The 15,088-nt window shown below is 54.7% G+C and overlaps 1 protein-coding gene and 1 long non-coding RNA gene across 14 annotated transcripts in view; one reads left to right on the top strand and one right to left on the bottom strand.

Annotated features, from left to right (window-relative positions):
• Positions 1 to 288: 288 nt before the first annotated feature.
• Positions 289 to 15,088, top strand: part of PAX3 (paired box 3) — a 77,086-nt gene continuing 62,286 nt past the window's right edge. For 2 of the 13 annotated variants that reach the window (XM_068692267.1, XM_068692265.1), the window contains exons 1-4: positions 289 to 629; positions 1,216 to 1,270; positions 2,505 to 2,634; positions 2,980 to 3,114. In XM_068692267.1, coding sequence (XP_068548368.1) covers positions 304 to 629; positions 1,216 to 1,270; positions 2,505 to 2,634; positions 2,980 to 3,114 — 646 coding nt within the window. In that variant the 5' untranslated portion in view covers positions 289 to 303. The other 11 variants (XM_068692271.1, XM_068692269.1, XM_068692270.1 and 8 more) reach the window with 9 other exon arrangements.
• On the bottom strand, positions 9,602 to 13,667 carry LOC137861163 (uncharacterized). The gene is made up of 2 exons (XR_011099426.1): positions 13,300 to 13,667; positions 9,602 to 11,280 (listed from the first exon to the last, which is right to left on the bottom strand). It is a non-coding gene; the product is annotated as an uncharacterized lncRNA (long non-coding RNA).

The raw sequence follows: 15,088 nt of genomic DNA, 5'->3' as shown, positions 1-15,088 counted from the left end.
ACGGGAGCCCAGTGCGGGGCCGAGCCGGGCCGTGCCGAGCCGTGCCACACCGTGCCGAGCCGTGCCGTGCCGCAGCGGGCTGTAGCGGGCTGTAGCGGGCTGTAGCGGGCTGCACCGGGCTGCACCGAGCCGAGCCGTGCCGGAGCCGTGCCGGGCCGGGCCGTGCCGTGCCGGTCACGCTGCCGGCGATGCGGGAGAGCCGCGGCCGTCGCCCAATCAGCTGGGGCGGCGCGGCCGGGCCGGGCGGAGGCGGCCAATCGCCGCGGTGCCGCCGCGGAGCCGCGCCGGGGCCGGAGCCGATAAATGCTCCCGGCCCCGCTCTGCCGCTCCCCGCCGCACCGGGCACAGCGACGCCGCCCCCGCCCGGCCCCCGCAGCGCTCCCGGTGCGGGGCAGTGCCCGAGGGGCAGCGGGGAGCTGCCCCCTCCCCTCCCCGCCCCCCGGCGGCAGCGCCCACCCCCTGCCGGCGGGGACCCCCCGACAGCGCGGCTCTCCCCCGGCCCGGCCCGGCCGCCCGCTGGATATAACCCCGGCCGCCCGCCGCGATGACAACTCTGGCCGGAGCCGTCCCCAGGATGATGCGGCCCGGGGCCGGGCAGAACTACCCCCGCAGCGGCTTCCCGCTGGAAGGTAAGGACGGCACCGGCACCGCCACGGGACGGGACGGGGCTGCCCCGACGGTCGGCGGCAGGGGGGGAACCGGGGAGGGTGGCGCGGGGGGGTCCCGGAGCCCCGCCGCCCTTGCGGGAAGCGGCGATGGGGCGAGAGGGAGCGGGGGAAAAAGTTGGAAAACGCAAATCGGCTGGCGGAGCAGAAAGGGGCTCCGGCACTGCAGCGGTGCGCGCCCCGTCCTGCGGCCGGCAGCCCCCGGCCCGGCTCGGCGGGGCTCCGGGTGCGCTGCGGGGCGGCTCGGCGGGGGGGGGGGGGGGCGGCGAGTTGCCTTCCAGAAAGCGACGGCAAAAAGAGAGCCAGCGGGATCCGAAGGAGACGTTAACGCCGTTTCCCCCCCCTGCCTCCCCTCCCCTCCTTTTCTAGTCTCTACTCCTCTAGGCCAGGGCAGAGTCAATCAGCTCGGAGGAGTGTTTATCAATGGCAGGCCTTTACCCAACCATATCCGACACAAGATAGTGGAGATGGCCCACCATGGCATAAGGCCCTGTGTCATCTCTCGCCAGCTGCGAGTGTCCCACGGCTGCGTCTCCAAAATTCTCTGCAGGTACCAGGAGACGGGCTCCATCCGGCCGGGGGCCATCGGCGGCAGCAAGCCCAAGGTGAGCCCCTCCGGAGCCGGGCAAAACCTGGGCACGGCCCGGCTCGGCCCCGCTGCCCCCTGGCACGGCCCGAGTGGGACGGGGCCGAGCTGGGATGCGCCGGGAGCGGGGCCGGGGGGAGCGGGGTGCGCCCGGCCCTGCCTGTTGCTGCCTCCCGGCCTTTACGGGGATTGTTGCTGGGCTTTGGCCGTTGTTTTATTTAAGGAAATGCTTAAAGATATTTATATTAAAAAAAAAAAAAAGGAAACGAAACGAGGGCGAAGGGGGGAGTTCAGTGAGCGCTGTGCTCGCCCTGGAGTCGCGCGGTGGCCGGGGAGCCTCGGGGGGCTGCCGGGGCTCGGGGGGGTCGGGCACGGCTCGGGGCGCTGCAAATCGCAGCGGTGTCCTGTCTGTCCGGCTGTCTGTCCGGTTATCTGTCCGGCTGCGGTGCTTTCTCCTGCCCCTTTTATTTTTTCTGTTTGCTCCCAAGCTGCGTGTATTTATAGTGACACGGCTAAAAGTTCGTGCTCACGGTAGCACAAACAGGGAAACTTGTCTCAGGGTTTGCCTCTTCCGTCGTTTTGTCTTTTCGTTTCCTCCAAAACAAAGCTTTCTTTTTTCTTTCTTTCTTTTATTTTCTTTCTTTTTTTTTTTCCTTTTCATTTTTTCTTTATTTTTATTTTTATTTTTTTTTTGGTTGAAAGTCGCCCCGTAGATTTTTTCCCCCTTTGTTGCTTCCAAAGTAGCAAACCCCGAACTTTCTGTTCTGGCTTTCAATCGGCAGTGATTTTTTCCAAGCGCGTTATCCGGCCGAGAGGCTGTTCCCAGCCGGGACATCTCGGGTTCGTTTGAGCTCGGTTTCGTTTTAAAAATCCCGAGGCGATCGGAGAAAGCTCTCCATGTCGGTCCCGGTGCTCAGACCTCTTTATTTATTTATTGTGCGACTTTTTCTCCGCTGCTGCCCGCTCGGCTCCCCGGGATGGGTCTGGCCGAGGAGCCCGTGCAGCGCGGCCGCCTCCCCTGCCGCCCTCCACCGCGTCTCACCCCGGTGGTTTTCGGGGTGAGTTTTGGGTTCCTGGGGGGCTGCCCTAAACGGGCCCGCTGTTACCCGTAATGCTCCCCCCTTTTTCCAGCCGCCCGCCCCACAAGCGGGGCTCGCTCGGGGCCGTGCCCGGTAAAGGGAGCGGGACCCTCGGGGGTCCCCCGCCGCCCCCGGCCGCACAACCCCTGCCCGCTCGCCTTGTCTTTACTGAAGCAGGTGACGACGCCGGACGTGGAGAAGAAAATCGAGGAATACAAGCGGGAAAACGCCGGCATGTTCAGCTGGGAGATCCGCGACAAGCTGCTGAAGGACGGCGTGTGCGACCGCAACACCGTGCCCTCGGGTACGGGCAGCCCCGGGGCGGTGCGGGGAGGGCACACGGCGGCGGGGGGACCCCGGGATAATGGGGAGGGGGTAATTAAAAAAGCGACCGGGGCCCCCTGTATGCTCCCCCGGGCTGGGGCCGGCTGGGGGCTCGCCGAACCGGGGCTGGAAGGAGGGAGCCGGGTGCTGGAGGGGTTTTTTGGTTGTCCGCGCCCCGGGGACAAACCCACTGGAGGGGGCGGCCCGGCAGCGGTGCCCGGTGGGAACGGCCGCGGGAGGGCAGCGGGCGGCCCCCCGGCAGCAGCGGGGCTCGGCTCCTCGGGGCTGGGGGCGGCCCGGTGCCAGCTCTCCGCTCCCCCCGAAGTGAGCTCCATCAGCCGCATCCTGCGGAGCAAGTTCGGGAAAGGCGAGGAGGAGGAGGCCGAGCTGGAGAGGAAGGAGGCGGAGGAAGGCGACAAGAAGGCGAAGCACAGCATCGACGGCATCCTCAGCGAGAGAGGTACACCCGGGGGGCGTGCGGGGCGAGGAGCGGGCCCCGACGGGGCACCCGAGCCGTGCCGAGCCGGCCCCGCTCCGCCGGTGGGGGCAGAGCCCCCGAAGGGACCGGCGGCAGCGGGGGGGGGAGCCTGGAGCCGGCCCGGCGGGGGGCGGCGGGGGTCGCGCTGCCAGCCCCAGCCCAGCGCCAGGCTGCAGCTGCTCGGGGGCTGCAGCCGCGGGCAGGGCCCGGAGCCTCGCCCCCCGTCCCGGCTGCGCTGGGAAGGCTGCGGACGGCTCGGGGAGGGGGCTGGGGGGGGCCGGGGGCGGGCAGGGGGCTGCCCGCGGCGGCGGTGCCCACCCCGGCGGAGCGCGGCGCTGGGGCCGGGCCGGGCGGCAGGGCTGGGGCTGCCCGGCACAGGCACAGGCGCTGGAGAAGGCGAGACAAAAGTAGCAAATGAGCTGGTCAAACATTTGTACAACTTTTCCAGCTTTTACAAAGAAGGCCTTCTATACACAATCTACACTTGGAGATGAACTTGGAAAACAAAGAGGGGGGAGTCCATTGAAACTCACACTTTGGCTTTGCGCAGACAAAGCTTCAGCTAGCAGCAGCTTGATGTGAACAAAAGAAGGCAACCTTTTTATAATTCAAGGAGAAAAGAAGAGAAAACAGCCCCACAAAAGGCCGAGAAAAGACATTATGGGCTTGCAATGAGGGATGAATTATTCAATGAGCCCCTAATAGCTGATGCTCCACGCAGTTTTATGGACTCTCCACCGTGGAAAAAGTAACTGGTTTTACCTACAAAATGTTTGTAGCGTTTTTAGACATCTGGAGATGCCGAGCGCCGCTCGAGAGGACAACTGAAACCCTTTCTTTAAAAGAAGGGTGTCCCCTTGTAGCGTAGGAACGGACCCGAAAGCATTTCCCAGAGTTACTTTCCGAGGCAGTTGTTGAAGCTCTCGGGGAAACTTTGCCTTCTGTGTCTGGGGGTGTGTGTAACACACACACACACGAGATGCTGACGGAGGCACAGACTTTAAGGCCAGGAGGCACGGTTTGTCTGCCCCTGTATGGCGTGTCACAGCTTCCCCCAGTCCCTCCTGCAACGGGGAATTGTTCCGAGGGATGTGCACCCAGGGAACACGGGCTGAGCGCGGTGCCCGCAGCTGTGCTGCCTTCCTGAATTGCTCTGCAGAGATTAAAACCAGGAGGTAGGGAACCTTGATAACACCCCAGCTTTATGGAGCAGAGTAATTAGGAGAGACAGCAAGAGACAAAATATTATCATCAATATTACCCACCCCTCTACTTCAGAGAAATCTTCGCAGTCTCTGACTCTGCTCTGTAAGGCAGGGATCCTGACCTGCCACCAGCTGGCTTTGGGAGCGCGGGCGCTGCCGTGCCGAGGCTGCCCTCAGCCCTCCATGTACCTCTCCTTTGCCTTCTGCTGCCATAATGAGCGTATTTTGCTTCTTCTGCCTTCAGTCAGAGGCCAAATTGCCCCGGAGTAGATAGGCCAGCACAGCCCTGTCCCATTCTGTGCATCCAGGTTTCTGTTGGGTGAAGGGGGCCAGGCAGTTCTGTGCAAACAGCGGCTTCAAATCCAGTCGGCTCCCTGAGTTTTGGGGAGGTTTTGGCAATGGGAGTGAGGCTCCTGCTGTCTCCTGCTCCCCTGCCTGGGTGTCAGCCTGTTCCTTAAGCTTGTTACTGGGGTGGCCGGGGTGCTGCAGTGAGAGAGCTGCTGCAGGACGGATTTGTTACCGTACGCATAGCGTGGTGCTGTGGGGACACCATGCCGGAAAGCTCTTTGCAAGAAAAAAACATAAAATGAGTCCACCTCTCTGGCTGTATCTGGCAAAAAAAAAAACAAAAAACAAAAAACAAAAGTTCTGCTTCAACTCTTGTGACCAGCGGAGGAGCTAGGATTTCACTCTTGTCTATGAAATCCTAGGTTGGGCCCTGCCGTTTGCACAGACGGCCCGACCCTCTTACTGAGATCTCTGGCGGTGCTGCCGGGGATGTGGGTGCTGCAGGGTCCTGGCTGCCGGTGTGCAGGGCCTGGAGCCCCAGCAGGCACGCGAGAGGCGGGCTGGCACCCCTGGGTCCCTGGGGTCACTGCTGAAACGCGTGGTACAACCCTGCAGGGCAGCTCAGTACTGAGCGCCCGTGGCAGGAGCACTGCACCCGTCCGAGAGAGAAAAGCAAAGCGCGGGGTTTTGGAGTGCCCGAGCCTTTTCTGTGGCTGTGGTGGCAGGGCTGGGGGGCCCTGGCCACTGGAGGGAAGGGGACAGCCGCGGGGTGGCTGGGGGTGGCTGGTGTCCCCTCCTCGTGGGTGAGCTGTAACCGTGCGGGAGCTGGGGAGCTCCTGCAGCAGAGCGGGTTCAGGGAGGAGAGCGATGTGATATATATACATTGTAAATGTGCGACAGAAGCAGTCCGTCACCTGGCTTGGGCTTTCTCCCCCTGATCTTCACAGACGTGAGCGTAGGTGAACTTCCATCTGCCCTGCTGTGTTTCTGTTTCAGCCCCTATTCACACACACCTAAATTTTTGTCCTCTCACGCCTTGGCAGACGCTGCACGGCTGCGTTTCTGCATTTCTGCCCGTCTCGTCCTCTCCCCTGGTTTCGGGTGTGTGTTTAAAGCCAAGCCTGGCTGTCGTAGTGCGGATCGGTGAGGTTATCTCCCTATAACAGCACATCTGCGTTTCTGCGTGCCTGATATATTTTTCTGAACCACTTAAGCCGTGAATAACGATCACAAAAGAGAAGCTCCTGCGCTATCAGGCTGCATTTTCGGACGGGGAGCTGCCCGTGCCTCCTGCTGCCATGTTCTGGCACAAACCGGCGGCCTCCAGCGCTGGCAGGACGGGGCCGGGAGCTGCTCGGGGCCGCTGCGAGCGGGCGGCGCTGGACGGGACGGGGCTGGCGCTGGGGTCCCCCGGCCTCAAAGGGGGCTCTGTTCCCGGCCCGGCGGAATTGGCCCCCGGGCCCTGTCCCGGCTGATCCTCCCCCAGTCATGCGCGCCCATCCAGAAAGGGCCCTACTCATCCCCAGCCTCTACCCTGGGCTGCACTGAGAGCAATTCAGGCTACAGCCGACTAAATTGCCTCCTTTATTTCCTTCTGACTTTCATCTCGGACCAAACCCTTCCCCCCTCGCCCTCCCCTTCCTCTTTTCTCTCTCTCTCTCTTTTTTTTTTTTTTTTCTGTGTGCCCGAGGCTCACATTAATACAATTTCGGCACCACCCCTATTTCTGTGCGTGTATGCGGGGAGCTCGGAGGGGGGGAGAAGAGAAGGACCTCAGCACAAAAGCCCCGCTCAGCAGCTCCAAAGTTCAAGCTGCCGCTGCCTCTCGAGCAGAGCGATGCTTTTCCTGTTTGCGAGTTTTGGGAAACATTTTTGCTTTGTACTGTAATGGAATTAGAGGACAGATGCTGGCTGTAAATGGGGCACGCGACTACCAGCCCCTAGCTTAAATATTTGGATGCAATGTTACAATTACTGACTTGATGCGCGGCCTTTGAAGTGGTGGCACATGGTCCGGAGGGTAGCGGGGGCTAGCCGGGCCTGCAGATGTTTTGTTTAGGTTTGGTCAGTACCATGCAGCCGGTTATTTTTAGGTTGCTAAACTAATAAAGGCAGCTTGTGAAGGGAGGGGGTTGACACGCAGGCGCCAGATATCGGTTGGAGCCGTCCCGCTCCCCGCTGTATGGCGAGGCGTGGGGCAGGGCGTGGGGCAGGGCGGGGGCTGCCTGGCGCTTTGGTTGGGGGTTTGATGCTGGGCTCACTGCGGTGTTGCTCCAGCATCCCCTCCCAGGGTGTCCTCGCCGTGTCAAGTACCGGTGGGTTTTAGGTCTGAAGAGCACCGCGTGTTGTCCCCGCTACGTCCCCTGCTGAAGGGTCGCCTCATGGGGATGGCGACTGCAGGCAGGCACCTTCCTGAGCCTGGCATTCAGTGTTTTATGTTAAATGTTTGGTCACCAGCAGCTCGAAGAAACCTGCTTGTCCGATTTGAGCAGAATTCTGCCTCTCGGGGTCTCAGAGCTGGGGAAATCGTGTGTAATTACAAAAAACTCCCCAATGACTCCAGGGTTTGGCTCGAGGCGGGCAGAAAAGCCGGGTGCTGCACAAAGTAAATCACCACAGGGCTCGTCGCTGGACTGTGGCCCTGGGTTTGCTGCTCCTGCCTGGCCAGGGGCTGTGGTGTTTCGGACCAGGTGCTACCAGCGGGGTGAGCAGGGGCTGCGGGAAGGCGCAGGCTCCCCGCATCCCGCAGCCCCTCCTGACATCCTGATTTCTCTGCTGGTTTTGCATGGTTTGCCATCTTGGGAGCACTTTCCTTAGCTGTTCAAGCAGTACCACCGGGGACATCCTGTCCCTTTTTTCTAAACTTTTGTACCCTGAACAAAGACAAATATTATTTCAGCAAATACCAGGATAGTTTCACACACGCTGGTTGGAGTTTGTACCCAAGTTTGCATCCGATTGGGTTGTTCTGAAAATCTTAACTGATAATTGATTAAACCTAGACAGTGTCGTTCTGGAAAGACTGGGGCAGGAAATGAATGGATTTGCTCCCAAACCATGATTTGTATCCTTGGCTTTCTGGATTCTGCTGCGATTGCCAAATCCTTGACAACAGTAGGAATTTAGCATGGTAAAGCTCAGCCTTGTCTTGTAAGCAGATTTCTAATGTGCTGAGCAACTGCAGCTCCCAGGGAAGTGTTCAGGATTGGGATGTGAGTTGGGTTTATAGGCTTGCATATCAGACCCCTATATATTTATTTATGTATTTATATATAAGTACCTATCACCATACTGACAAATGCTCTTTGGAACCACTCTGATGACAGGAGGTGGCCCCAGCACTTCTGTTTCCAACCAACTCTTAAAAAAAGAAAAAAAGTTGGTTGGAAAGCATCAGATGCGAGGGACAGCGAGGAGTGCCATTGAAAGGGCCCATTCATGTGTGTAAAGCTGCTCACGTGGCTGGGGCAGGCAGCAGCGGGGCCTAAATTCGTCCTCTTCTCTTACGAGAAACTGCTGGCTGACTGCGAGCGTGGCTGCAGTCCCCACCGAAACCGGCAAAACTCTCCTCGAGCTGAGGATTTTTGTAGCCGTGCTCGCACAAAGGTAGCGATGGTATCAGCAGGCAGCCAGGCAGCGATTTTAATTAGATAAAAAATTAATTAGAAATTAATGCTGAAAGTAAAAGTTGACGCTGATCAAATCCGCAGAAGAGATTATTTTCGGGGTCCAATTTCAACTGGTAATTTTCTGTTGTATCTGTCCAAGACGCCACTTTTATCTAACACTTGGGGAAGGTTTAGTTTTGTATTGGGTTTACTTATTGATAAGGGCTGGAACGGGGTTTAGATGAGGGGAGCCAATAAAGTTGATAGTGATGAATTATCACGAGTCCCCAGGGCTGTGTAATAAAACGGCATTGGGAAATGAAGCAGAACTACAAAGTGCTCTCTGGTTAATTTAAGAAGAAATTGAGTGAAACGCAAAGCAATAAATCAGAGCAACCCAGTCAATGCGGATTTCTCCATGTAAATGTCACTTTAAATCCTATGTAACAAACATATGTGGCTGCAGAGAGAACAAAATATATAAATAAAAATGTGGGATACTTCCAAGTGTTCCCCAAACGCTGAGCTTGCTGGCTAATAAAAATGATGTACAGTAACACAGCTCACCACAAACCGTGCTCGGCGTAGTGCGGGCGCCTCGTTTTACTTCACTTGCCCTGGAGTACTCCTGCCCCATGCTGTTAAACTAATTCACTTTAAATCACTCTCCCTAGAAAAAAAGTGAAACGTAATGAAATTAAAACTCACTGTGGGCACATTAGAGTTAGTGTGTCGCGCGCTGAGATTACGTGGTTAGTGGAGTTTGATGTGATTGTCGACAGGTCATTTATTCATCCCGGTAAATAAAGATTCAAGGGCGATTAAGGATGTGCATATATAACTAGCAGGACAGTAAAAGGCAATTAAGCAGTCAGTTTAATGTCTTATCTTGCTGGTTGCCCTACAGTTGTTTTACAACTAGGAATTAAAATTTGAAAAGGAAGTTTTCAGTGGCCCTGGCCAAATATTGATTAAGTAGTTGTTTGCTGATGCCATTGTTGCAGATAAAAAGGCCAGTAGTCCTGCCCCGTGTTGTTCATCTTCCATTGTAACTGATTCTTAACCTCGGAGATCAAAGGAGGATCATTTCAGTTTATCTGTCCTGGAAAATCCTTCTTTGCTCCTAAAACCGTATGGATTAATGGCCAAATTGTCTTTAATGAGATGTGAAATTTGAGCGGGCTCCTTATTTTGCCCAGGCTGGTGCCTGTACGCACTGTACGCTCCTGCAGTTTTGTGGAGGGTTTTTGTTTGGCGTTATTGGGTTTGTAGTTGTGTGAATCACTGGTTTTAGTACAAAGGGTGCAGAAATTTTACTAAAACAACAGGAGAAAAATTGTACATTTCATGGAATTTTAATGAAACTGATTTAGTCTCTCTCTCTCTCTTTTTTTTTTTTTTTTCTTTTTTTTTTTTTTTTTTTTTTTGGGCGTAGTATACAGAAAGTTTCTTTTTCTACACCAAATCAGAAAGATAAATGGTCCGGGGCTGCCACTGAAAGAAAGGGAGCTGGAGAAGCCTGCCAGTTCTCAGGGCTGGGCTCTCGGTGCGGGGGGGATACAAACGAGCTGGCAGCATTTCTTTGTGCATTTTCCCCAGTTTTGATTTTACAGTCCCCACTCACATCAGGCAGGAGAGTTGTGCTGTCCCTCCCCCAAAAAAGGGGGGGGGAAAGTCAGATCGGCCAGGCTGTGCTGACAGGCAACGAGAGTGCTCGAGAATAATCGCTTCCTTGTTGCCGTACGGAGAGCTCTGCTTACTTCAGAGACAGCAAACTCTGCTCCTCCGCATCCTCAGCACAAGAGGCAGCGCGGCGGGGATGTGTTACGTTGCCTTGTAATTGTGCCGTGGAATTCCAGCTGCACTGGGGGGCTGTGAGCATCAGGTCCAGGTCCCGCTGCTTCCACGGGCACCTCTGAACAGAGGCGTTAAGTTTCGCCAGCGGTGGTAAGAAGCCTGGTAAAACTGCAGAGCCTCTCCTGGTCTCACAGTTGTTTTACGTGGATGAGCCTCATGCTGTAGTGAAAGCAGCAGAGTAAAAAGCTGACAAGGATTTTTAAAATTATTTATTTATTATTTTTTTTAAAGTCACCGGTTTCTCATTCCCTTTCTTAAATACAGTGTTTTTTGTTTTGTCTGAATAAAATACTAGCGCATACTTCGCAGGTGCCTAGCTACTTTAGAAGACATCTTGCCCTAGAATAATGGTTAAAATTCTTTGAAATCGGGTTAGGCACAAATTTCCTTGAAGTGCAGAGACTCAATATGTTCATCGCAGTGGAGAGCTGCAGTGAGGACAGTGATGTGTGTTCCACCTCTTGGTGTTTTGTTTTTATGGGATTCTGCCTGGACGTAACCTTTCTGCCAAGCATGTCCCAAGTTTCTGTCACGCACAAGTCCTTATATGGACCCGTCTTAAGGGGTTTTGTCTTTATGGCACGCCTCGTGTTGGATGCCTGATCCCAAAATGACTACGTAGCAATTTCTTTATCAGATGTACCGTCACGGAGATCACTGTGGTTTGAGCTGTGTGAGGGACGAACTGTCTGCAGCTGGCATTTCTGCAAGCAGTCAGTGTGTTCAGCCCCCGTCAAACCTCATCCACCTGGTTTAAATGAGCAGCACTGTTCATGCCAATACAGTCAGGATCTGCTCCGTACACTGAAAAGCAAAAACCTTGACAGTCTCCTGGCCGAATTACTCTGCTTTTCCGACGTGCAGTCCATGGAGCTCCGTGGGGCAGTAGCACCAGCATGCTCGGTGTAACTGGCCTGGACTTAGAGCCCCTCTGCGTTGCTCCATGTTTTAGCAAGGTGCACATAGCCAGGGGCAGGTTTTGCAGGAGGCAGGGAGCAGTGCCGGAGCATGTCCCATTCCCTGAAGGAGCAATTCCTTCGTCTGAAGTGCTGCAGGGCTGGAGCACGAGCAGAGGGGCAGGGGGGACCCCGATGCTCACCCAGCCCCTCCACTCAGGCTGAGCGGCGAGAGAGCTCCTGGGCAGAGCCAGGTAGAAGTCAGGCTTCTCTGCGCCCTTGGGCAGCAAAATGCTTTGGTTTTGGAAAGGAGAGGTTTGGGGGAAAAAAAATCAAACACACACAACAAATGGAGGTGGGGGGGGGTGTATGTTTAGCTAAAGGAATGGGGAAATAGAAAGTGAAGTGCAGAATTTAATTATTCTCACAATGTAATCCTGTCAAGTGTCTGTTTTGCCCAAATCCCCCAAACTGCAGGAATTCCATTTATCAAAGGTGTAAATCATGGCTCTGCAGCTGGGGTGTGAGTGACACCAAGAGGGTCCATGAGCATCCCCGGAGCAGCAGGGACCACGTTGGGTAACTACCATCCTGCAGGGTCGCCTCGCACAAGTGCTTTAAACAGCTTCACCAAATCTGGAGCAGTTACCAACCCAGGACTATTTACACAAGGAGCAGTGATGTTTGCAGGGAGTAGGCACCGAACCTTTTTGGCGCTCTGTTTTGGAGGGAGGGAGGTCTACAAGCATTTCCGTAACACGTGTGGTGCAGAGCAAGGCACGGCACGCTCCAGCCTCTTGGTGCTTACGGTGGCAATTACGCACATGGTACAGGGCTCAGCTGTGCTCTGCCAACATCTGCGGAGCAGGAGAGTACTAGCAGCAAGCGAGCAGTTAGGAATCGGGGCGATCTAGTTATCTATTAAAAAAATCGCACAATAGATGTTGCAGTTGGGAAAAAGCCCCGTGGGTTCGTCCCTGGTGTAGCACAGCTGATTGGACCTGCTCCCTTTCAGTTTGATGGGATCAGGGAAAATGCTCAAATATTTGGCAACTATGTGGAAAGCCACACAAAAGCCTGTTGCTTTAGCATCCACGGTTTGTTTTCTAACAAATTCGGAGCCGTCGGACCTGTGTGCTGGGTACTTCAGCGTGACCTTCTGAAAACCCCACAGAAAGAGTGACTTGTCCACCTCTCCTGCCCCGCGGAGGGACTGGCAGGAGGTGTGTGCTGTGTGTCTGTGCTGGGCAGTCGCGGCCCCACAGGCGCTCGGGAGCATCGCTTCTGGCAAAAGTTGCAAAATGGCTGCGTATAGCAGACATTTTGTTCATCTTATTGCCTTCTCAGTGTACGTTAAAAAAGGGTCTGGGGGCCAAACTGTACCATCATTTCCATCTGAACAGCCCCCTGCTCTCAGCGGGGCTGTGCTGGGTACTCAGGGTGGAAGTTGGCCCTGATAGGAAGATCCCACTGCGTTTCGGATTTGAGGGACCTCGCTCCCTTTGGCTTAGCAAGACATCACAGCACGAAGTGTTTGCCTCAGCTGCTAAATAAGAGATGTGACATGGCTAGTAGGCCTAGTTAAAATAAAGCATTACAAGCAGAGCAAATTAAAAAGAGCTGTTTTAGCGAACTGCACTTAAAAGTTTTCTAACACATGATTTAGGAAAACAAAAAAAAAAAACAAAACCAAAACCTGGCCCCGTGCTGGAGCAGCTCTGTAAGCAATCTGCTCCATCAGCGCCGGCAGGATGGCAGGGAGAGCGCGCCTTGCTTGGCTTGATTTCTGGCTCCTCACTGGCTGAAGGCTATCGCAAGGGGAGGGAGGCACTCTCTTTCTTCCTAAACTGCATTCCTCCCCTCAACCTTTGATCCTAATCAACGCAGCAAATGAGATTTTGGGAAAGGAATCAGGAGCTCCGATTTGAATGGTTGTCAAACCCAGGGCTATGACAGGCACAAAGAGGATTTTTCTCCCGACTCTTAGAAGTTCCTTGGCCAAGGGAGGACTTAAAACAAGCCAGGACTCAAAGTTGCCGTACTTCTCCTGTGCTGGCAGTGCTAAAGATGCAGCGATGATTGACGGCATAAATATTTCTCTTAATCTGACATCAGGAACAGACTTGTCAGCTCTGGGAGAGTATATCTGAGGCAAAAAGATTCAGAGCACGTATTGAACGAGCCCTAAATACATCTAGTATCTGAATCCAGATAATGGTAGTTAAACGTAAATTTAAAAATACCCTAGAAAAGATTTGTAAGGGGAAAAAAAAGAGATCCTCCAGGTGATCAGAGCACGGAGAAGCGACTCACCTGTTCCCAGTAGCAGGTGTTAGCATGCAGAAAAGTCACGACTGTAGGAACAGGCTACGTGGCAGGCATGGGGAGGGCATGACCCAGATGGTGGCTCTCTTTTGGGTGCCCTTGGCTTTCCTTCCACGCTGCTCTTCCAGCGTCAGCCACAGGGGGGTTGAGGAGTGGTGTGCCCTGGGAGCCCCTTAGACACGTCCTGCAGAGCTGGGACCTTTGGTTATGAGACCCGTTGTTGTTCTCTGAGTGCCTCCAGCTTTAATGTGTGAGAGGTGAGCTAGGAATAGCTCAGGGCTGGCTGTGCTACCCGGACTGCCAGCCCAGGCTGCTCCTTGCTCTGCCTCCTCTGCCCTTTTCTGGGATGCTTATAAGCGATGCTCATTTTCTTAACGCAAAGTTTGAAGCTTTCACAGGACTGCTGTGTTCTCTAGATGGAGACATTGCGGTCACAGTGGTGCTTTGAAGGTGGTATTTGCACTTGGGGACATTCAGCTCTTTGAGTGGCTGCCTTAGGTCCCAGTATGCCGGGCTAAATGGCTCCCCCCACTTGCACAGCTGGTGCTAGTTTGCTGCTGAAGTTCCCACAGCTGTGGGAAAGGGGCTGCCAAAGGCATCTTTCCATAGGCTTCAACAGTCTTTTGACTGGGCTGTGGTGAGTGTGGTTCTTCATCTTTGGGGTGGGACAAGGGAGCTTTTTTATACCCGTCTTGAGTAGGAAAGAGTGATCTTGGTGACTAATGTGTTTATAAGTAAGTGATACCCCTAAATACAAACAAACAAGAAAAAAGTGGTCACAGGAAAATTAGAGCTAGAAGAGTTGGGTTTGGTTTGGATGAGAACTGGTTTGAGTTGGTACAATCTGCTCTGCCTTCCTGAGAGCCGTGCCCTGCGTTGCCTCTGCCTGCAGCCGGCTGGGAGGGGGCCATGCCTCTGCCTGGTGCAGGAAGAGGCAGCTGCCTCCTGCTTTCTGTGCTCTTTTCTTATTTTTTTTTCTCTTATTGCTGTGCTTTCTGTGCTGTTTTTATTTTTCTCCTATCGCTGTGCATCCTGGCAGCCTGTGCAGTGGAGGTGGGGCTGGCGTGTAGGATATCTGCTTGTGTCAGCTGCTCCAGTTCAGGCATCCTTACCTCTTCGTGCATTCCTTCCTGTGAAATGGGAACAATGGTGGGTTTTGCACTGAATGGTATTTCCAAATGTCTGGGATGCAGAAATCAAAAATGTTGTATAGCACCAGCTGCCGCAGTTCATCTGTCAGATCTGCATGCCCAGATGAAATGATGTTTTAAAAGAAATGTATTGTGGCTAGAAAGGATTGTAACCTGTCCTGGGAAGCTGCTGGCTGGGGGTGGCAGGGCTAGGGGATGTTGGGCTGCCCGCAGCAGGAGCAGTGAGCACCCACAGCCCATGCTGGGGGGCACCCAGTACCAGGACAGAGCCGTGCCGCGGCTCCTGGGTCACAGCAGCAGGTGAGTGCTCGTTAATGAAATGGACCAAGACTCAGCTCCTTACTTTTAGTGTTTTTATTACTATTATTTACAGCAAAAGCAGGTCCATAAGTGCTACGGTCTGGGGTTAAGTTAACAAATTGAGAGGTGCTGCCTCAGTCTGCCCTGAGCCACGCCGGGTTTACACGTACACCCACTGGTGGTACGTACTTTTTGCTGGGCTGCGTATGAATAGCCTGCAATTTTTTTTAATGTGGTGTGGAAAATCTATTGAATAATATATGCAAATAGCCTTTGGTCCGAGCAAATATTCAATGCTTTAAATTTATGTGGTTATGACTGGCACA

The sequence above is a fragment of the Anas acuta genome, chromosome 9 (genome assembly GCF_963932015.1).
Source record: "Anas acuta chromosome 9, bAnaAcu1.1, whole genome shotgun sequence".
NCBI lineage: Eukaryota > Metazoa > Chordata > Aves > Anseriformes > Anatidae > Anas > Anas acuta.
Note: the sequence above shows the minus strand (reverse complement) of the source record. Positions and strands in the feature narration are given on the sequence as shown.